General features: G+C 33.7%; 4 protein-coding genes and 1 pseudogene across 6 annotated transcripts; 4 read left to right on the top strand and 1 right to left on the bottom strand.

The window, feature by feature from the left end:
* Window positions 1–252: 252 nt before the first annotated feature.
* LOC105772872 (F-box protein FBW2) lies at window positions 253–1,678 on the top strand. 2 transcript variants are annotated; one of them, XM_052632507.1, is made up of 3 exons: window positions 253–500; window positions 573–888; window positions 1,033–1,678. In XM_052632507.1, exons 2-3 carry the CDS (start codon window positions 578–580, stop codon window positions 1,517–1,519), a joined length of 798 nt encoding a protein of 265 aa, XP_052488467.1. In that variant the 5' UTR covers window positions 253–500; window positions 573–577; the 3' UTR covers window positions 1,520–1,678. The 2 variants fall into 2 exon arrangements, with proteins under 2 accessions (XP_052488467.1, XP_012449806.1); XM_012594352.2 differs by having other exon boundaries at window positions 255–500; window positions 578–888.
* A 1,574-nt stretch (window positions 1,679–3,252) lies between these two features.
* On the top strand, window positions 3,253–4,634 carry LOC128041900 (F-box protein FBW2-like; annotated as a pseudogene).
* Window positions 4,635–4,895: 261 nt separating this feature from the next.
* LOC105772875 (40S ribosomal protein S6) lies at window positions 4,896–7,134 on the bottom strand. The gene is made up of 6 exons (XM_012594356.2): window positions 7,010–7,134; window positions 6,828–6,892; window positions 6,052–6,109; window positions 5,861–5,969; window positions 5,481–5,753; window positions 4,896–5,311 (listed from the first exon to the last, which is right to left on the bottom strand). Exons 1-6 carry the CDS (start codon window positions 7,013–7,015, stop codon window positions 5,073–5,075), a joined length of 750 nt encoding a protein of 249 aa, XP_012449810.1. The 5' UTR covers window positions 7,016–7,134; the 3' UTR covers window positions 4,896–5,072.
* A 7,543-nt stretch (window positions 7,135–14,677) lies between these two features.
* LOC105772873 (14-3-3-like protein) lies at window positions 14,678–16,009 on the top strand. The gene is made up of 4 exons (XM_012594353.2): window positions 14,678–15,266; window positions 15,353–15,475; window positions 15,555–15,671; window positions 15,759–16,009. Exons 1-4 carry the CDS (start codon window positions 14,784–14,786, stop codon window positions 15,810–15,812), a joined length of 777 nt encoding a protein of 258 aa, XP_012449807.1. The 5' UTR covers window positions 14,678–14,783; the 3' UTR covers window positions 15,813–16,009.
* Window positions 16,010–16,507: 498 nt separating this feature from the next.
* Window positions 16,508–20,256, top strand: LOC128041908 (F-box protein FBW2-like). Of its 2 annotated transcripts, none has more exons than XM_052632696.1 (3): window positions 16,508–18,063; window positions 19,150–19,460; window positions 19,597–20,256. In XM_052632696.1, exons 2-3 carry the CDS (start codon window positions 19,150–19,152, stop codon window positions 20,135–20,137), a joined length of 852 nt encoding a protein of 283 aa, XP_052488656.1. In that variant the 5' UTR covers window positions 16,508–18,063; the 3' UTR covers window positions 20,138–20,256. The 2 variants fall into 2 exon arrangements, with proteins under 2 accessions (XP_052488656.1, XP_052488655.1); XM_052632695.1 differs by lacking the exon at window positions 16,508–18,063 and adding an exon at window positions 18,918–19,070.
* Window positions 20,257–22,997: the final 2,741 nt, after the last annotated feature.

The following is a 22,997-nucleotide window of genomic DNA, read 5'->3' as shown; positions in this document are numbered from 1 at the left end:
AAATAAAATGAACTCTCCTATAAATATCCTTTGTAACAAAATAAATTTAGCTTTTAAGGGGGGGAACATATTAAATATCTCTTCATATGAAAGAAAGAAAAAGTTCAAAATTTATTCTAAACAATAAAGAGTAAACTTCAGATTTTAGATACTCAAAGCCTAATTGTGGACAATTGAATGACACATGTCCAACCTTTCAACCTTTCCATGATCTTTCATATACTCTGTTCCTTATAACTCACACAAAATATCTAATTACGGCATTAAGTAGCCCTGTTTTCGCAATTAAAGCTACCCCTGCCTTCCATGCCTTTTCGTCGTCTTCTTTTTCCAGCTAAACACCATGCTTTTACATGTATATATATAAATACTTACGTTGTCTTATTCCATTCCTACTTTTCTCTTTCAATATTACCTCTTTCTTTTTTCTTTTTTGGTTGCCTTTGATTTTGTGTTTAGGTTTTGCATAATAATCCAAGTTGCAAGGAAAGTGATATAAGGTAAACCCTAATCTTTGATTTATTTTTCTTTCCTGTTGTGATTTGATTATGACCTTCATGACTTGAATGAAGATCAGATGGAAGAAGAGCAAAGCGAGTTTCGACACTGGGATGAACTACTTCCTGATGTATTGGGGCTGATCTTCACCAACTTGCCCATACAAGAGTTACTGACAGTCATTCCCTGCGTCTGCAAATCCTGGAGTAAGGTAGTCACGGGTTCCCATTGTTGGCAGTATATAGACCTTGATGAACGGAGCTGTCGCCGCCTGTCCCACCAACTCGATCGAATGCTTCGAATGCTAATCACAAGAAGCAATGGATCTCTCCGCAGCCTACATGTTTCAGGTCTTCAGAATGATTCCATTTTCTCATTCATCACAGAGAAGTAAGTTCCACTTGGTATCACCATTTTTCACAATTGCTTTTCTGAGTAATGTAGTGAGTTTCAACTCATTAATCAGACTCTTTTACGTCATTAAATTATTAACTTGATATAAAATGATGTTTTTTTGTTTTCTGCGTTTGCAAGTGTTGGCTCCCTTCAGGTTTTACGACTGCCAAGAAGTTTAATAAGTGATTCGATAGTCAAACAAACTGCCCGAAGGCTTTCCATAGTCACTTTCTTGGATTTGAGTTACTGTCACAAAATCGGTGCCCAAGCTATAGAGGCCATCGGAAAGCACTGTAAACATCTTGTAGTTCTGTGTCGCAACATGTACTCTCCGGATTCAGCAGACAAGGTCGAAGCGGAGGATGAGGCGAATGCAATAGCATCTACAATGCCAAGGCTAAAGCAACTTGAGTTTGCTTATCGTTGTATCAGCACTGAATGTGTTCTCAACCTCCTCTCTTGCTGTCCACAGCTTGTGCATTTGAAAATAGATGAATTCTTGAGTGAGAAACTTGATCATAAGTTCCTTAAAGAAAAGTACCCAAAGTTAGAGATTCTGCTGCTGTATCTGGTCATTCTCTTCGAATCTGATGAATCCGATGATGATGAGTATTTAGATATGTAAATCAGCTTTCAACATCTTCATATTGTGAGCAACCTTTAACCTATATAGGAACTGCGTCTTTGCATGGATTGAATCTGTGGCTTTATTCGTGATTAAATAGCGTGATAAGTATGGGAATGGATCTTTATTCTTAAATCATGATTAAGTAGTTTGACACAATGCATTTAAGAGATACGTATGAACTTTTTTTGTGCAACATTCTCTCATCCCAATGTTTAAATATTATGGTCTATTGATCATGTCACATCTAATAAACTTACACCTTCACAACAAAAATCACTTTTTAATACTTTTAGAAATTTAAATTTAAATATTTTGAATTGTTGCCAAAATATGTGTTTGAATCAAGAATTGAATTATGTTAATTTGGTATGATTGTGGATAAAAAAATTATCCTACCACTCAGGCTAGACACGTGGCATACCTTGAAGACTCAACCTAGACAAGAAAGAGTGACTCATACTCCTCGATCATCCGACTACCTCCAAATGAGTGACCTCTTGGTCTGATCACCTACTACGTACCATCAGCTAATATGGGTGACACTTCCTCCTTTTGACCTTAGCAACTTGCTTTTCATTGTAAACATTCTCAAGTGTGAACACTTCTTTCAACAACCAATGGGATTCACTTGGGCATAACCAACTCATAGTTTTTAAAAGAATAACTTCACATACTCCGTGACAACCATCTTCATTGTAACAACTCGCCACGTCACACTAGCAGACAAAAGATCATCTCCTATAAATATCCTCCCAAGCAATGAGGAAAATCTTTTTAGCCCTTAATCAGTCCTTGAGTACTCTTTACAACAAAACTTCCTCTATCCTCATAGCCTTCTCCTCATCTCCTCATTTAGGCCACCATAATCTTCTCATTGTTCTTCTGTGTTGTACTTTGTATCAACAATATATATATTATTCTTTAAGTGGTTGATAAAGTTAGTGTCACCTATCAATCGTGTTCCTCCAATTTAGTTGAGAAATTACAAAGAAAAATATATTAATAAATTAACAAATATTATTATAAGGGTGTTTTGTATTTTTATATAGAATCTAGAAAAATACATGTACATAATGAGATTTGAACCTCTAAAACATTATAATTATCAATATCTCCATTTTAAGTAAAAGTACCACAGAAACGCATGTATTAGGAGTCTAGTTGCATTTTGCACCCATTACTCAATAAGTAGGCAAATTAATCTATATATGTTAGATCAAAGAGTAAACTAGTTTTTTCATTGAAAATTTCATTCATTTCTACTGTCAAAAACTAGCATAGCTGATAAAATAATCAGATAGTGTCACGTTTACCTCATTTTGATGTATAAGGACTAGTTTTTAACAATAGAAATGAATGAAATTTTTAATAGAATGACCATATTACTCTTTGATCTAATGTACAAAAACTAATTTACCCGTTTTTAGTAAAAATGACAAAATGCAATCTAACTCCTAATACAAAGAGCCTCTGTAATACCTTACCTTCCATTTCACCATTTCAACCAACACCTTAACTGTTTTTTACATCATTGTTTTATAAATATTTTTATAACCCTAAACCCATGATAATTTTGTAGGCTTTATAAGATAAATATATATATATATATAAATTTAACTATCAACGAGGTTTTGATATTATTGACAAAGGTTGAGGTTGAAGGCCCAAATTTAAGTCTCACCATCTGTATTTATAATGTGTAAGTCTCTCTCTCACCATATGCATATGCTATGGGTAGGTTTTATCTGACATTGTTCGATTCATTGTCCTCTAAATTGTATTGGTTTATTTTAGATACCATTGTTTTGAATTTATAATTTGTACCTGTACTTGTAATTGTGGTATATTATATTTGTCAAACTTCTAAAAAAAACCCAAGCTCAACCTTTCCTTCTAAACACAAAATACCAAATGACTCATGTCCAACGTATCAGCTTTTCCATTTTCACCTTCAGCAATGATCCACGATGATCTTTCAAATACTCTGTTCCTTGAACGCACACAAAACATCTGATGACTTAAGCTCACAGTAAACGTTTAGTTGAAGAAGACATAAATGCATGGTGTGAATATCTAGACTGAGGCTGCTTGTTGTGATTTGATTATGACCTTCATGGCTTGAATGAAGATAAGATGGAAGAAGAGCAAGCGAGTTTCTACACTGGGATGAACTACTTCCTGATGTATTGGGGCTGATCTTCAGTTACCTGTCCTTACAAGAGTTACCAACAATCATTCCCTGCGTCCGCAAATCCTGGAGAAAGGCAATCACAGGTCCCTATTGTCGTCAAGATATAGACCTTGCTAAATGGAGCCGTCGCTGCCGGTCCCACCATCTTGATCGGATGCTTCCAATGCTAATCACAAGAAGCAATGGATCTCTCCGCAGCCTACATGTTTCAGGTCTTCAGAATGATACCATTTTCTCATTCATCACAAAGAAGTTTTACTTGCTCTTACCCTTTTTCACAATTGCTTTTCTCAGTAATGTAGTGAGTCTCAGCTCATTAATGACACCCTTTTACGCTATTAAATTATTAACCTTGATGTGAAATGATGCTTTTCTTTCTTGCCCTTGCATCTGCAAGTGCTGGCTCCCTTCAGGTTTTACGACTGCCACGAAGTGAAATGAGTGGTTGGATAGTAGACCAAAGCGCCCAAAGGCTCTCCACAATCACTTTCCTAGAATTGAGTTACTGTCGCAAAATAGATGCCTATACTATAAAGGCCATTGGAAAGGACTGTAAATTTCTTGTCACTCTGCCGCAACTAGCACCTACTGGATTCGGCTATCACTTTCCCAACCGACGATCAGGCGAATGCAATAGCTACAACAATCCCTAGGCTAAAGCACCTACTCGAGTTGGGTTTATATCCTATCAGCACTGAAATTGTTCTAAGCATTTTTTCTGGGTGTCCCCAGCTTGAGTTTTTGGATATAGTAGGTTGCATTGGTGTGGAACTTGATCATCAGTTCCTTAAACAAAAGTGCCCCAAGTTAAAGCTTTGGAGACCTATTCTAGAGAAGAATAGTTGGGATGATCATGTGGAACTTGTTTCTATTTTATTTACCACTATGAAATTTGTTGTTCCATTCTCATATTTTCCTTGAATTTCAATTATATATATATACGTCCTAGTATAAATGTTAAATGCAATTATTTTGACAAATAATAAGAAATTTTATTTTTTGATATTTTAACAAATAATAAGAAATTTTATTTTTTTAATATTCTTCATTTCCGTGGCTGCCCCTTCCATCAATGTATCTCCAAAGTTCAAACTTGAATCTTTCCTTCAAGAGTGCAATGTGCTTGTTAATAAGAATTTGAACTCTTAATATTTGAATCAAATATTAGTGTAAATTGCTGCCTTGAGTGAATTGTCAAATTTTGAATCAAAGAATAGTGTAAATTCAGCAATGTCAGAGCACACTTCCAAACAGAGTTGTTAAACCTTTCAAACATGAAAAATCTAAAATCAAACATGTTCCTTTTGATTTGTTTTCAACACGATATCATAATCTGACTGGGTTTTAAGTGAGCTGAAATTAAGCTGCAATTGACGGTTTAGATGCAGCAGAAAGTCTGGATCTTTTCTTGGCTAAACTTTCGCTACGTCGTTCTCTCTGTTCCTTCAATCTCTGGGCAAGTAGCTTCTGGTACTCCGCAGCATCGGCCTTTGCCTTTGCAACTCTCTTCTTTTTCTCAGCTATTCTTGCTCTCTTCCTCTGCAAAGTTAATGGAGTTACCAATCTCTGGATCTTGGGAGCTTTACTGGCTTTCTTTCCTGTATTGCAGGGAGAAAAAATATAAAATCAAGTATCTAATAGGCATAAACACCACTGCAATAGGCAATGTAAACAACGCATGCATTTTTAGCTTGAAATAGCTCGACCCCTTTAAAGATCGACTGTCAACATTAATCGTACAAGAGATGATAATACTTGAAACCCTACCTGATTTTGTCGTGAAAGATCGACGGTAAGTGTTGACGTACTTCCGGACATCATCCTCCTTTGAGAGATTGAAGAGCTTACGAATCTTTGATGCCCTCTTGGGACCCCTCATTCTTGGTTTCTCAGTATCAGTGAGCCCAGGAAGATCATTGTCCCCCTTTTTCACAATTACCAAGTTGAGAACAGAGAGATCTTGACTCACAATGCATCCTCGAACAGACTTCCTCCTCCTCTCTCCGTTGCGCCTACCATATCCTCGGAAGCAAGGGGTCCCTGGAGAGAAAAAACTATGACTTACAGACCATAACATAAATGCCAGTAAAATTGCTACCATCAGACAAGTTCAATCCTTCAGATGGCATTAAACAGTAAGGGCCAACCTCTGTGGAGCAAGAGACGGACACGACCAGGAGTTAACACTCCTTGCTTCATTGGGAATCCCTGCTTGTCACATCCTCCCTTGATTTTGAAAACATAGCCCTTGAATTCCTGCCAAAAAAGTAAAACGTCTTTTATGAAACTAAGAACAAACAATAAGACTCCATTGGATCCAATTTTGGAAAAAGCATACCTCTCCAAGAGCATCTCCGATGACCTCTTGTGAGATTCTCTTGTCAAAAAATGCTCGGCTGTACAGTATAAAAACAAGAAATCCATGGTGAACAAACGAGGCATAAGTAACCCAATGAGTTATAAGTACTTTAAACACAAATTACACTAGTAACCAAACGAGGCATAAGTACTTTAAACAAGACCAACTGCTTCCCCCATAACCTGCAATGGTCTTAGTCACACCATATCATTATCCATTACACCACATTAAACACAAATTACAAGTTCATAATAAATTAAATTCAAAATGTCATTGCCCAGCTCAAACTCAAACATTGTAATTAACAAATCACGAGTTACAACTGTTAGCTACGCCACCTATTGAACTTTAGAAAGCATAAAGAAACCCAAATGAGCTTTTTAGGCGAACTGGTTCTGCTGTTCAAGCTAGTTCTCCTCATATAGTAATTAAATCAAATGGGAAAAACAAAAAAAAAAAAAGGTTCTTTGTGTCAGTTACGGAAATAACCTAAGACACTAGTATGCTAAAAAATTGGCTACAAATGCTGATTATTTTGGAATAAAACATTTCAATTATCCAGGAAAGAAATGCCTATGCAAAAAAAAATTTAAGCAATATAAACCATATCAACATGTTACAAAAGGTCTTCATTATCTTTATTGGTTCAACACCTACCTTCACTTAAAGCATGCCAACTTCAAGTTCCAAAATAAAGCTAAAGAAAATTGAAAGATAAGCATATAATATATAAAGAGATAAGCAAGGAAACTTACAGTTTCTGGTCATCGTCGATTTCTAGCTTCTTCTGGCATCCCGTAGTGGGGTTGGCGATATTGAACTGCAAAGAGGAAAAAACAACAATAAAAAGAAAGGGTGCACGGTTAAATTTTAAACTTCGAAAAGCTTTTTTTTTTTTTTGTGTAAGCAAGATACATTCATGGTTGAGAGATAGAACCTTCATGGCTGGCGGCGGAGCAGAGGCGGTGGCTCAAATCACTTCGATTTCTTCCTTCTGCTTAGGGTTTTCAAAAACGAGTTCCCTCTTTCTAATTTAAACCCCACGGTAGAGCAATTTTAATGTGTTCCACTGGATCATTGGAATGATTCTTTCCTTTCTATCATTACCATACACGTGGACAAGAATAGTAGGCTGAGTTTTGACCTTTGAGAATTGTAATTATAGAGTTACAAATTTTATATTTTAAATTATAAAAATTATTAGTATGATAAAAATAATTTTTAAATAAGTAATAAAAATTAAAATTAAATCATCATATGCAATTATATTGGTTTAAAAAGGTAATTGATAATACAATTACGGATAAAAATAACAAGAAAAATAAAAATCATTTGCAATTTTATCTAATTGTTTTAATGCGTATTTGTTGGATTATTCTCTTTTTAATATTTAACATATGCTCCTTATCATCATTTGTTGGTCCTTGGTCGAACTCCTCATCATCTGAATTTGCATCTGCATCTGTATCGTTAAGATTATTAATATCTTTTTCTTCCATGTACTCTTCAAAGTATGAATTATTTTAATTCCATATATGATAAAATTGTGAAACATGTGATATGCTAGTACGATTCAACATTTTTTTATGCTATACTAAGGTGATTTTGTTAATACGAAAACTATTTTTTTTAAAACAATAAATATCTTCTCAACCACATTTTAAAATTTTGAATGTCTCAAACTAAAGAGTTTTCCTGAGTTGCTTATGGTAATTGTGCCTGACCCCATTTTCTCAAATGATATTATACCTTACAATATGGTGCAAGAAAATATTTTCTATTTGCATAATTCGTATTGACCTTATAATATTTGAATTCATAGTTTAAATAATATGCGACTTTAATTATGATAACTTACATAAACTTAATTTGGTGACAAACTTATACTAGGTCATGTCCTTTTAACATTACATATATTAAGTAAAAATAATATATAATCTTTACAAAATAATTATAAATTGTCCAAAACTTTCATAACATTTCTTATAAATAATATTTTTACGGTAAATTTAGAAAACTATTTTTTATAAATAAGTTAAGATAAAAAAATTATAAGCATATTATTTTATGAATAAATAGCATGGATACATAAATAAGTTATATTCATATTTCTTGGTTGTGTAAATTATTTTTACAATAAACTTTTTTGCTATAACTTTAAAATTTATCAAGATCTAATAATTTTTTGTTATAACTTTGTAAAACACACAAATTATTGTTATAATTGATTTTCTAGGATATATAATATAAAATTTTTTTACCATAATTATCCCAAACACTCATACATGTCCATGAGTATAATGTAATTTTTATAACTTGTATAATAATATTTTTTTAAAATTAAATTTGGGTGTACTTACCTGTGTAATTATTCTAATTCTCACTCTTAAGAATTGAAAAATGTAATTGGATGCTCCACTGCATCTAGTTCGATGGGACCTTGCAATGACAATGATTACCTTCACATACTACATTTGTGTAATTACAAACAATTACACCCAAATTTAATTATTGCATGACTTTTCTAAATACTGCCTAACTATTTGAATTTGCTTTATTTGAATTATATGTACTTAAAAATCACTCAAATATGAAATAATTCAAACAAATAACTTGTAATGCTTTGAATCATGCTTTTAATCTTTGATGACTGAATTCGAAATTTTAAATTGGTAAATTTGACCCAATTCAAAACCAAGTCAGCTTATTTGTTAATAAGTAGGTGACAAAAGAGACTCCAAGATGTTTTCACGATCATTACAATCATACGACACTCTCAACTGTTAAAGAAATAAAACTGTGATGCATGAGTCTTTATGCATATAGTTACCGTTGTGGCAATAGAAATAATTCTAACTTAAAGTAATTGATGCCATGGACGCTCATCCAAAATAAGTCTGGGGTTTTTTACAAAAATAATATAAAAAAATTTAAAAAATACCAAAATGTTATAATTTTTTTATTTACCAAAATATATATAATTTTTTTATTTACCAAAATATATCAAAAAAAACAAAAAAACCAAAAAAAACAGAAAAAAAATGGACTGATTTGGCAACTCCCTGGGACAAGGGAACACTGTTGGCGGCACCAAACAAGGGTTCCCTGTTGGCGGCACCACTCGTGTTATAAACACGAACTCATCCACCAAACAAGAAAAATCGAAGAAAAGAAAAGAAAGAAGAGGTGGTTCGGAAAAAAGAAAAAGAGAGAAAAGAAGAGAAAATCGGTATTTTTTAAAAATAATTGATTATGTTATTGTTATTATTTTGTATAATTTGTATTTTTTGTTTTAGTTTAGTTATTAAGATTAAAATCAATAAAACTCAAATTAATAGTTTTAGTTAGGTTTTATTATCAAAATATTACAAAAAATAAAAATTTTATAGTATTATTATTATTATTATTATTATTATTATTATTATTATTATTAAGATGTTACTTACTATTATTGTTAGTAAAAATTAGTATTATTTTTATAGTTAGTTATTAATAACTTTAGTTAGTATTATTTTGTATATAAAATTATTAATATTATTATTGTGTTAGTTATTAGGATTAGTGGTTAAATGGCTTTCATGTACAAAATTGAATATTGAAACATTAATTTTTTATTTAAGTTATTTATTATCCGTATGAGATGTTTTACGAGATTTTGTTTATTTTTGATGATTAAATATTGAAGATGGATGCTAAGTTTTTGTATGCGTTTATTTCGACGGAGTCATCTTGACAACAAGTGTTGGATGTGTATTTGAATGTCAGCAACAAATAGCAATGAGATTTAATAGAAATGTCTCGTTTGATGAAATGAAGGCAAGGATTAATGCAAAAATTTTAAGACGTTGTGGGAGAAGGATAGTAAAATTTTCTACAAGTTTCCGGTTTACAAATCCAGTCAAATTAAATGAAATGGAACTTGCGAGATGACGAAGACGTTGAGACAATGGTCGATCTCTCTGTGGGAGCAGGGTGACAAGAATGCACCGATTCACTTATTTACTGAGTTAGTCGGTATGGAGCAAAATGCATCTGATGAAGAAGACGGGGCTGAAGAACCGCGGATGGTGGCTCCAATATCATACGTTGATAGTGAATCAACTATAGGTGGGATCGGTATCGACGTGAATATTACATCCGATGTTGATATGGTTGGTGGTGAAGAAGAATGTGGTTGCGAAGAAGAAGGTGGTGGTGATCGTTGGGATGAAGAGGTCGATAGTGACGGTGATCCCGATGTGGACGATGTACTTGATGATATTGACGATGAAGACATTAACGCTTCTTTGATCGGGGAGCAGATGCGGCATATTTTGATACACAATAATCCTGGGCCACACATGTCGCTCATAGACCCCGACGCAGCGTATGTAGTTGAGTTCCCAGAGTACCCTGAAATAGTTCATCGTCACGGGCTGGCCGTAACATCTGATGATGAGGAGTTATTCATAGGCCAGAGATTCAGCTGTAAAGAAGAGTGCGTATATGCCATCAAACGATACATCATGAATATATCAGTTGATTATAAAGTCACAGTGTCTACTCCGACAATATATGTTGGGGAGTGTTGAAAGGCAGCGGAAGACTGCAATTGGCGGGTGCGAGCTGCATTCATTAAAAGTTCTCAGATGTGGGAGATACGAAAATTTGTTGGTCCTCATACATGCACATCAACACGTATGACAGAAGATCATAGAAAACTTGATTCAAAAACAATCTGTACGTGTATTATGCCAATGGTGAAGGACATGCCGACCATTAAAGTTTCGGTACTGATTATCGAAATGCAAGCACGATTCCAGTATCGAGTCTCATATCGAAAGGCATGGATTGCTAAACAGATGGTGATGAAGCAACTGTATGGAGATTACGATTCATCGTATAACGAGCTTCAAGGTTGGATAGCTGCTATGCGGGAGTATGTACCGGGGACTGTGATTGAGTTGCAGACAAGACCATATTACGGCCGGATGACCGATTCTGGTACCAAGCAAAAGGATTTTCCATCGGATGTTCTGGACGTTCAATCCATGTGTGCGGGCATTTCCCCACTGCAAGCCACTTGTGCAGGTAGATGGGACTTGGCTGTATGGAAAATATACACAGATCCTACTTCTTGCAGTTGCTCAAGACGGCAACAGAAACGTGCTCCCGATAGCATTTGCTATCGTAGATAAAGAGAACATGGAGTCTTGGGAATTCTTCCTCACAAACCTACGGAGGTATGTTATTAACAACGATAACATTTGCATCATCTCCGATAGAGGGAAGGGTTTAATTGCGAAGAATCGAGCGTTCGGTGTGCAGTGGAGATCCGTTCTCGCATCCGTCACATTGCGGCTAACTTCCACAAAGATTACAAGAATGCAGACTGGAAGAGACAAGTCGTGGCAATGCGTAAATGATAACCTTATATTTTCAATATAAGTTGTAATGTTTCATGTTATGGAGTTACTAGAACTTATTTTTCTTAATACGTATGTCAACAGTCTGAGTTAGAGCCACATATGTTCGGCAAAAATGATTCGACTTGAGAGTGACATGGAGGGGCAGACAAACACATCTTTCCGACAATGGTTGGGCACAATGGAGCCGTGGCAATGGGCTCAAAGTTTTGACGAGGGCTTTCGTTATGGCCAAATGACCACAAACTTAGTCGAGGGGATCAACGCTGTTTTGTTAAAAACACGTCATCTTCCGATTGCATCTGTATTTTCTGCTACTTTCTACAGGCTAGCTACTTTGATACCAAGAATGGCTCAGCAGCAAGTCGACCAGATTGAGGCGGGATACGTGTTTGTCGAACATGTCAGGGATACAATGGTCGTAAACCGTCGGTTGGCAAGGTCAATGAATGTAGAAATATATTCACGACGACTGGAAACATTTCAAGTTACTGAGAGCATCAGTCGTCGACCTGGTATACCAACTAGGTCTTACGAAGTTGATCTCCGAAACCGACGGTGCGAGTGCAGAAGGTTCGAAACACTTCATTATCCCTGTGCGCATGCCGTGGCAGCGTGTGCTAAAGTTAACGTCAATGTTGAACAATATGTCGATGATGTGTACACGCTGGAGCGCACATTGCGTGTCTGGGAAAATGAGTTCCCCGTCTTGCCTGACCTATCAACGTGGGAGGTGCCTTTGACTACTTTCGAGCTTCTCCCAGACAGAGGGCTGCGGAGGAATCTGAGAGGTCGTCCGCAGTCAAGCAGAATCCGTAATGAAATAGACATCAGGGAGAAGTCTGACGGAAAGCGTTGTGGATTATGCAGGTTAAGTGGTCATAGTCGGAATAAATGCCCTAACCGAAACTTTCATGTTGGACAGTCGTCCGGATCGGGTCGTAATTGACCTAATATTGTAAAATTTTTATGTGTAATGATAAAAAACTATACAAATGGTTATGATTACATTGTATCCAAATTAAGTTATAAAATAGTATATGGCGTTTGGAATTATTAATATTATATCGAAAATGGAGGCATATAACCTTAAATTAAGCTTTAATATAATGCAACTTTAAAATAATTATATTGGTAAAAAGAAATTGAACAATAACCATGGCCCAGCATGATGCAGATCCCATGGCACATGTTTGTACATTAACACGTTTGTATTTTTTTGTAATATTTTGATAATAAAACCCTAACTAAAACTATTAATTTGAGTTTTATTGATTTTAATTTTAATAACTAAACTAAAAAAATACAAATTATACAAAACAATAACAACAAAATAATCAATTATTTTTTAAAAAATAACTTCTTTCTCTCTTCTCTTTCTCTCTTTTTTCCATGACACTCTTCTTTCTTTTCTTTTCTTCGATTTTTCTTGTTTCAATTTGAGATGAGTTCGTGTTTATAACACAGTGGTGCCAACAGGAACCCTTGTTTGGTGCCGCCAATGAGGTTCCCTTGTTTGGTGCCGCCAATGAGGTTCCTTGTTTGGTGCATAATGTTGTTCCTTGTCCTGGGAGTTGTCAAATCACCAGTGTTTTTTTGGTTTTTTGTTTTTTATATATTTTGGTAAATAAAAAATTTATATATATTTTGGTAAATAAAAAAATTATAACATTTTAGTAATTTTAATTTTTTATATTATTTTGTAAAAACCCTAAATCTGGCGAGCTAAAGGAAAAGTTCCTAAAACCATATTTGTCAAAATCAAATTGGTGGCTAAATTGATGAGAGCACTTCGTAAATTTAAAAAAAAACTCAAAAATCAACTATAAAATGTAAAAAGCATTTACTTCCGTGAGATCAAATTTTTAAAAAAAAGTAAAATGGATAAAATTACTAAAAATACATCCATTTAATTATTTTAGACACCCACTTGTTTAAATATTTTTAGAGTTTTATATTTTATTAATTAATGTTTGTCATGTAGCATAATTTTAGGATGTTATACTATTGATTGTCAATGTCACGTTATCGCATGTTAACAAATATTAAAGTGTGAAGGATTTTAAGTTCAGATATCTGTTAAGTAAAAAAAATAAATAAAAATTTTATTATTAAAATTAATATTTACGAAGACACCTAAAGTTGACCATTTATATGTTACTATTAAACTGCCAAGCGAACAAGTTATCTTACCATTTCTCTTTCTTAATTTAAATTTCCTCAAAAACAACAAAAAAATGAAATTCACAGAAATTTAAGCGAAGTTTCAAAAAAAAAAAAACATCATCCGTCACCATCTACCATTGGACCACTACATGCTCATGACAGTGTACCTCCTCTACATCCCTACCATTCAAATCCTAAACTTTTTTCAGCTATCACATTCCACAAATTTGGAAGGTTTGGTAAAGTATAAGCTAATTTCTGCCATTATCTTTTTATTAGAATTAAAAAAATCTTTTTTTTTTCAAATTTTAACCAAATTTTCCTGTTTTTTTTTTATCAAATTGAAACAATTTTAGACATTTTCAATCATGCCATCGGTTAAATCTCTAATTTCTGATTTCAAAATACTTTTGAAAAACAAAAATAATTTATTTAACATATTTTTCTTCTAAAAGAACTTACTAAACAAACAGTAAATCTATCCCGTGCAGTTGTAATAATTATTGCATAGAACAAACCCATTAGTTTCAAAATTCAAACTCATCTTTCCACCGTCAAAAGCAAAAACACAAAAAAATATACTTTACGTCTTTATACTCTTTATAAATTCAAAATTTAGTCCCTATATTTTTATTTTTAAAATTTAATTCTAATTGATAATTGCGAATACTTTTAAATTTTTATTGTTAAATTTGGTTGTGTGATGTTTTGAAAGAATAAAAAATTCCGTGTTAACAATGTAATGAAAAAATGGTGATGTAATGATACTGAATTTAACAAAATAATTTTCCCATTATTAACTGTTGGACCTGAATTTTAAATCTGAAAAGTAGAGGGATTAAATCCTAGAAATAAAAGTATAATAACTAAAATTTAAATTTATAAATAGTAGAGGGACTTATGAGATATTTGAACACAAAAAAGAAGAAGAAAGTAACAGAGAGCAGCTGTTGATATGCTCAAAACAGCTCAGAAAACTGAAAAGTCCGTGTTTGGCAACTTGACCTTTTTAATCCCTGTCCTTTTTGCCTCCTATATCTATCACTCCACATTTCTTCTTCCCCATCACTGCCACATTTCTCACCCTCTAAAATTTTCAAAAAACCTTCTCTTCCCTCTAACTTGATTCGAAAATCCACAATGGCCGCCGCCACTCGCGAAGAAAATGTCTACATGGCGAAACTCGCTGAGCAAGCCGAACGCTACGAGGAAATGGTCGACTTCATGGAGAAAGTCTCGGCTTCCGCCGCCGACAACGAGGGACTCACCATCGAAGAACGCAACCTCCTCTCCGTTGCTTACAAGAACGTGATCGGCGCACGCCGTGCTTCGTGGCGCATCATCTCCTCCATTGAGCAGAAAGAGGAGAGCCGTGGTAACGAGGATCACGTGGCCGTTATACGTGATTACCGGGCTAAGATCGAGTCCGAGCTCTCCTCGATCTGTGGCGGGATCTTGAAACTCCTTGACACCACACTCATCCCTTCGCCTTCCGGTGGAGATTCAAAGGTCTTTTATCTTAAGATGAAGGGAGATTATCACAGGTATTTGGCTGAATTCAAAACTGGCGCCGAACGTAAGGAAGCTGCTGAGAGTACTCTCACTGCCTACAAATCCGCTCAGGTTTCCACTTTCCGACTCCATTCTCTTAGAGAACTACTTTTTTTAATGAAAATGTCCGTGCTGAACCTTCTTTCTCTGTTTCTTAGGAGATTGCCAACGCCGAGTTGGCTCCAACTCACCCGATCCGACTCGGTCTAGCCCTCAATTTCTCTGTTTTCTACTACGAGATTCTCAATTCTCCTGATCGCGCTTGCGAACTGGCTAAACAGGTCGGTTACCTACTCGTTTTTTTTTTTTAAGTTCAGAAATGGCGAGTAGCTGACGTGTTGGATTGTGATTGGAAAACAGGCGTTTGATGAAGCAATAGCTGAGTTGGATACACTAGGGGAGGAATCATACAAAGACAGCACCCTCATCATGCAACTGCTACGTGACAATCTCACTCTGTGGACCTCCGACATGCAGGTCAATAAAATTTCCACCTATACTTCTGGCCCAAAACAAAATTGATACTTCTAAAATAATTTAATTGATTATTCTTTCATTAATTAGGATGATGATGAGATTAAAGAAGCAGCGAAGCGCGAGGAAGAAGAACAACAATAGTCAAAGCAGTCTCTGGTGGGCTCTTTCTATTATAATTTGCCAAGTTAGGGTTTCAATTCAAACCAAACTTGTATCTTTTTATGTGTTTTGTTATGATAGATGATATTAATCTTTGTTGTCATTTAATCTTCCATGTTCCATTGAAATGCTTCATGCTGAATGGTTTGATAATTAATATTTGTTTTATTTTCTGATAACTATCTACTTAATATAGACTAATTTTCTGATAACTGAAGTTACGGGTGGATTGTGAAGCATTGGAACTCAAATAGATAATTGAAGTTAAGCAAAATTTAAATAATTGGTATGGGTATTGATGTTAATGTGGGAAGATGTGGCGCATTATCTTCCAATTTACAACTTGATCAATGTGTTTTATAAACTCTTGTACTTAGGGGCGGATTATATTTCAGTCTTTTTACTAAAAAAAATTAGTAAATTAATCTTTATACATTTTGAAAAGTGTAAATTAGCCCATCGGTTTGATTTTTTATTTACAATGGAAGATGCTGAAAATTATTTTTTTTATGGGTAAACTATGAAAATGGCTATTCAACTTTGCTTTTGTTCTATTTGGTCACCCAACTATTAATTTTTTTGATTTAATCACTAAATTTTTCAAATTAAATATTTTAGCCATTTTAGTTGGCAGGGCTTTTGCTTATTGGTCTAATAACAAAATTATCCCTCTAATGATTACACATTCTATAAATTTGATCCTAAATATAAAAAGTCAACAATTTTTAGCCCTCAATGCTTACAAAATTTGACATTTTAGTTCTAATTCTAAAAAATTAAATAAATTTAACTTTCAACATTTACAAAATTTTTCAATTTAGTTGTAACTCTAAAAAATTTAAAAATATTTTTAAAAAAATCATTTTTAGCCCTTTATAACCCATTGATTAACTAGTGATGGGAACGGGGTGGAGAAATTTTTTACTTGCCCTGACAACGACATGATGCTCTACTGCCATGCCCTACCTTGACCCAACCCAACCCCGACTTTAAAAAAAAATTTAACACTCTCCAAACCCAAAATCGAAAATTAGTAGTATACCTAAGTTCGATTCGATCTGACCCTAGTTTATTTATTTCTTTAATTTTTTGTGAAATTGTATTTTTTTTTTAAATGAGAGGTTTTGGCACCATTTTTATTCGATTTATCTTTAGTGTTGTGTGCTAATATATATTTATTCACATGTTGTGATTACAATACAGAAGAAAAAAGGACAAAAGGTTCCTTTAATAAATTAGACCCTCCTCTTTAAAAACATGTGGATCTTAAGGGAATCTGGGTCGGGTCATCGGGTTGACCCCAAAACGACATCATTTTGGGGCATTTAGGGCCACGACAAAACGGCTTTATTTATGTGCCCTATTTAAGTAAAAAATATAATAAAAAACATTTCTACACATTTTTTTTTAAAAGCTTCCTTCTTTTCTTTTTTTCTCTGAAATCACCCTTGAATTCGCCCACTAGGCCGTTGGCACTCCGTCATGGCCATCGGTCATCAGCGACGGTAGGCGTAACCTTCGGTGACCAGAGTTGTAAAAAAACCCCTTTTTTTATCTCAGTTTCGTGAAGAACTCGAATCTAAGGCCGAAATCCCTAAAATCTAGCCAGAATTCGAAAAAGTAAAAGGGACATTTAGGTTCCTGGCTCTCCTTCGACGCTGCCTTTCAGCGAATCCCCAAGGATTCAACGACCTTTTTAGAACTGGAAATTTTTATATCTCTTTGCTTTTTCTTCGTGTCTATTGCAATTTGATTATTCGGCTTTTATAGCCGAGTGATTACAAATATTTGTTTTTGTTTTTTCTGCTTCTGTCTTTTTCTTTCTTCTTTGCAAGTCGCGATGGTGGTCAACGACGATGGGAGTCGCACCCTTGCCATTTCGGTGAAATGATGATAGGGGAGGCAGTCCTCAAGCGTCGCATCTACTGATGTGGCCAAGAGCAGCAGCGCATAGGGGATCTAGGGTTTTCAGTTTTTTTAAAAAAAGTTTAGGTTGTGGCCTATTGGGCTTTGGGATTTTGTATTGGTTTGGGCTTGTAATTTGAGTTTTATTTATTTTGTCTTTGTTTGGGTTACGAACAAAATTGGGTTACAACAATAGATACTTACGTTGTTTTATTCTATTCCTACCTTTCTCTTCCTATATTACGTCTTTCCTTTTTCTTTTTGGTTGCCTTTGATTTTGTGTTTAGGTTTTGCATAATAATCCAAGTTGCAAGGAAAGTGATATAAGGTAACCCTCAATCTTTGACTTTTCCTTTTTTTCTGTTGTGACTTGATTATGACCTTCATGACTTGAATGAAGATAGATGGAAGAAGAGCAAAGCGAGTTTCGACACAGGGATCAACTACCTCCAGATGTATTGGGTTGATCTTCACCAACCTGTCGCTACAAGAGTTACTGACAGTCATTCCCTAGGTCTGCAAATCCTAGAGTAAGGCAGTCACGGGTCCCTATTAATAAAGTATCTGCTACAATGCCTAGGCTAGAGCTTTTCAACTTAGCAACCCTTGGAAGTGTTCTCAATATTATTTACCATTGAATTTTAATTTTTTGTAAATAATATTTTTTAATATTAATAAAGTATTTGTATAATAACAATAATCTAAGATTAAATGTCATATTTATTGGATTTTAATGATTTTCATTGAAAATATTGCACTATTCCCGATGAGAAATTTTAAAATTATATTTTTAATATGTATTATTTTAAATTATTAAGATTTGTTTAAAAAGAACTTTTCGGAATTTTTGAATAAAAATAGTTTTAAATTCGTCATCATATTATTTTATAAATCATCTGAGATATTGGAAATAGACTTTCATTTATATAGAAAAAACTGTTAATTTATATTGGAATTGTGAAAATAATAATGTGGTTTAATAAATTAAGCAATGAAGATTAAGTATGGTTTTTTTGGGAAGAAAAACATATTAAATATCTCTTCATATGAAAGAAAAAATTGTTGAAAATTTATTCTAAACACTAATTTTGGACATTGGAATCACTCATCTCCAACCTTTCATACACTCAACGCACACAAAATATCTAATTACCGCATTAAGTAGCGGCCTTTCATGCCTATTCGTCTTCGTTTTCCAACTAAACACCATGTTTTTACGTGTATATATATAGATACTTCAGTTGTCTTATTCTATGCCTACTTTTCTCTTTTCTTTTTTTGTTGCCTTTGATTTTGTGTTTAGGTTTTGCATAGTGGCAAGGAAAGTGATACAAGGTAACACCTAATCTTTGATTTTTTTTATTATTTCCTGTTGTGATTTGATTATGACCTTCATGACTTGAATGAAGATCAGATGGAAGAAGAGCAAAGCGAGTTTCGACACTGGGATCAACTACCTCCTGATGTATTGGGGTTGATCTTCACCAACCTGTCGCTACAAGAGTTACTGGTGGTCATTCCCTGTGTCTGCAAATCCTGGTGTAAGGCAATCACGGGTCCCTATTGTTGGCAAGATATAGATCTTGATGAATGGACCTGTCGCTGCCAGCCCCACCATCTCGATCGGATGCTTCGACTGCTAGTCACAAGAAGCAGTGGATCTCTCCTCAGCCTACATGTTGCAGGTCTTCAGAATGATTCCAGTTTCTCATTCATCACAGAGAAGTAAGTTTCATTTGCTCTTACGTTTTTTTGCAATTGCTTTCATGATTTTATTGGATCCGAAACCATTTCCTATAAGGGATCATTGTTCAATTGAAACATTGATGTGAAATGGCCTTTTTCCCCTTCCTTTTGCAAGTGCTGGCTCCCTTCAGGTTTTACGAGTGCCCCTAACTGGAATAAGTGGTTCAGTAGTAGAAGAAACAGCCCAAAGGCTTTCCACAATCACTTCCTTGGATTTGAGTTACTGTCCCAAAATTGGTGCCAAAGCTATAGAGGCCGTTGGAAGGCACTGTAAATTTCTTGTTACTTTTTGCCGCAACATGCACTTTCTGGATTCAGCAGACAAGGTCGAACCGGAGGATGAGGCGAATGCAATAGCAGCTACAATGCCAAGGCTAATGCATCTTGAGTTGCAGTTTCATTTTATCAGCACGGAATGTGTTCTCAATATCCTTTCTGGTTGTCCTCATCTTGAACATTTGGATATAGAGGGTTGCCTGGAAGTGGAACTTGATCATCTGTTCCTTAAAGACATGTTCCCAAAGCTAAAGAATCTGCTGGGGCTGCGCTCGAGAAATGATGGTGGACCGTACGTCGGTTATCATGAATTCATTGACTGGATCTCTTATTTGGGAATGTGGGCGGAATGTAGGTGGACCGTACATCGGTTATCATGAATTCATTGACTGGATATATGGATTCTCTTATTTGAGAATGTGGGTGGAATGTTGGTTGAATGGAGAAATTAAATTACCTCTTTCAGTAATAGAATGTGCCATTCCATGCCCTTCATTTATTCTTCAATTTCTTGTTTCAATGTAGTTGCATTTCTCATGGTTTTATATTTTACATTAACATAATATTCTACTTTTGATCGTTATTTGTTTTTTGAAATACCTAGCTAAATTAAAAAAAATTCAAAAGCTTAAATCTACCGACTTGACAATTGTTCTTAAGATTTGCTCATACTTTCTGTTTGAATCTTTAGACGGATATCGCGTATGAGAAATAATAAATATATTGATGGTTTCTGTTAAACTCCATGATAGTCCGTGAAAGACAAATAGTTTCCTATTCTTTCATATATGTTATGCTACTAACCCAAAAATGGTAGTCCAAGAAATGTTAGTCCAATCACTTGTAATGTCTTAAATTTATACCAACCCACTCAAAAATATTACTTGATAAAAATTAGAATTGCCAGCTTAAATTTAGTTTCGAATCAATATTATTCTTATATTAATATAAATTATTATATTTTAAATTATTTTTTAATTGGGTCTAGATTTTACATTTTATTTTGTTTCATAAAATACCTATAATTTATAATCATAAATCCAAAATAATAAATTATTTTTATATTTCATTCTCATTTCTTATTATTTTATTTGTCTTTCTTTATCTTTTACTTTTTATCCGTTTTATCTCTAATCAACTGATGATTTTTGTTAACGAAAGGGTTTAGTTAATTTTTTTGTCATTAAAAGTGTAATAAGATGAAATATTTCTTCTTTTAAGACTTAATTGCTTTATTATTATTTTTGATAAGGTTTTTTAACTCATAATCCAGTTAAAAATTCTTAATAAAAAATTTACAACGTAAAATGTTGATGAATAATGAATATGTCAATATTCATAGAGCAAATGTAGAGCAATATATTTTTTATTTAAAATTTGGGCATCATTGAATTTTAATTGTTTTAAATATAATTTTTAATATTAATCAAATATTTTATAAAAATAATTTAAGATTAAATGTCATAATTATTTTATTTTAATTATTTCCATTGAAAATATTGCAGATTTGGATGAGACATTTTAAAATAAATTTTATAATATGCATTACTTTAAATTATTAATATTTAGAAAAGTATATTTGGAAACTAATGAATAAAAAATAGTTGGAAATTCATTGTCAAATAATGTTATAAATTAGATTGAAATTAATGTCCAACGTTTCAACCTTTCAATTTACGCTGTTCCTTGTAACGCACACAAATTATCTAATTCCCGCATTAAGTAGCCCAGTTTTCGCAATTGAAGTTAAAGCTACCCCTGCCTTCCATGCCTTTTCGTCTCCTTTTTCCAGCTTTTTACGTGTATATATAGATTTTAGATAGTTGTAACTCTAAAAAATTTAAAAATATTTTTTTTAAAAATCAATTTTAGCCCTTTATAACCCATTGACTAATTAGTGATGGCAACGGGGTGGAACAAATTTTTACTTGCCCTGACAACGACATGATTCTCTACCGCCATGCCCTACCCTGACCCAACCCAACCCCAACTTTAAAAAAAATTTAACACGCTCCAAACCCAAACTTGAAAATTAGTAGTATACCTAACTTCGATTTGATCTGACCCGAGTTTATTTATTCTTTAATTTTTTGTGAAATTGTGATTTTTTTTTTTTTGAAATGAGAGGTTTTGGCACCATTTTTATTCGATTTGCTTAATGATTTATCTTTAGTGTTGTGTGCTCTTGTATATTTATTCACATGTTGTGATTACAATACAGAAGAAAAAAGGACCAAATGTTCCTTTAATAAATTATTAAATTAAGATAGAAATGGGGAAAATAACCTTATAGAGGGTGAAAGGAGAACTAGTATAGAGGCGGTGGAATGAGACTAGTACCAATAAATTTTAGGAATTTTTTAATTTAATTAATATTAAATATGTATAAAAGGTAATTTTGTAAATATCTCGGGACGAGGTGGGGCAGTTTCATTCTAAACCCAACTATTTTTAAAAATTAACCACCGCGTGACTCTACCGGGTCAGATCGACTTGAAACCCATCAAACTCGAGTTTTTTTGACATCGCAACTATTAACTCATGTGAGATATTAAAACTGCAAAAGAATTCTAAAAACTTGGGATAAAACACAAAAAAAAAAAAATCTAAAAAAAATAAAGACATTGAAAATGGTACATGTTCGGGAAGTAATGTAACCAATTATTCCAGATAGGTTCCAAATCAATTTGTTTGGTCCCATGTGAAACATAAATTATAGTAAGAGCAATTGTCGCAAGTGATTTGAAAGAGGGTATTCTTTTTGTTATTTTAATATCACACATGGGTTTGCCAATTGGTTATAAAGGGTTAAAAATGATTTTTAGAGTTAGGACTAAATTGACATATTTATAAATGTTGAGGACCAAATTTATTTTTATTTTAGAATTAGAACTAAAATGACAAATTTTGTAAACATTAAGGGCTAAAATTGTTAAATTTTTATAGTTAGGATTAAATTGATAGAACGTGTAAACATTATAGGGCTAATTTTGTTATTAGACCAATAATAAAAACCCACGTCAGCTCAAAATGACTGCAATATCTAATTTCGAAAAGTTTAGCTACTAAATCAAAAAAATTAATAATTGGTTGACCAAAATAGTTGACCCATAAAAAAATTAATTGTAAATGTATATTATATCAGTAAAGGAGTTAGAAATACAATTCTGCCCAAGGGCTTCTCTAGTGAATTTATTAAGTAGGTTCAGATTTTTATCAAATTTCCATTCTGTTCATTGG

Source organism: Gossypium raimondii, chromosome 6, assembly GCF_025698545.1.
Source record: "Gossypium raimondii isolate GPD5lz chromosome 6, ASM2569854v1, whole genome shotgun sequence".
In the NCBI taxonomy this organism is placed as follows: Eukaryota; Viridiplantae; Streptophyta; class Magnoliopsida; order Malvales; family Malvaceae; genus Gossypium; species Gossypium raimondii.
This window is presented reverse-complemented; position numbering and strand designations above follow the sequence as displayed.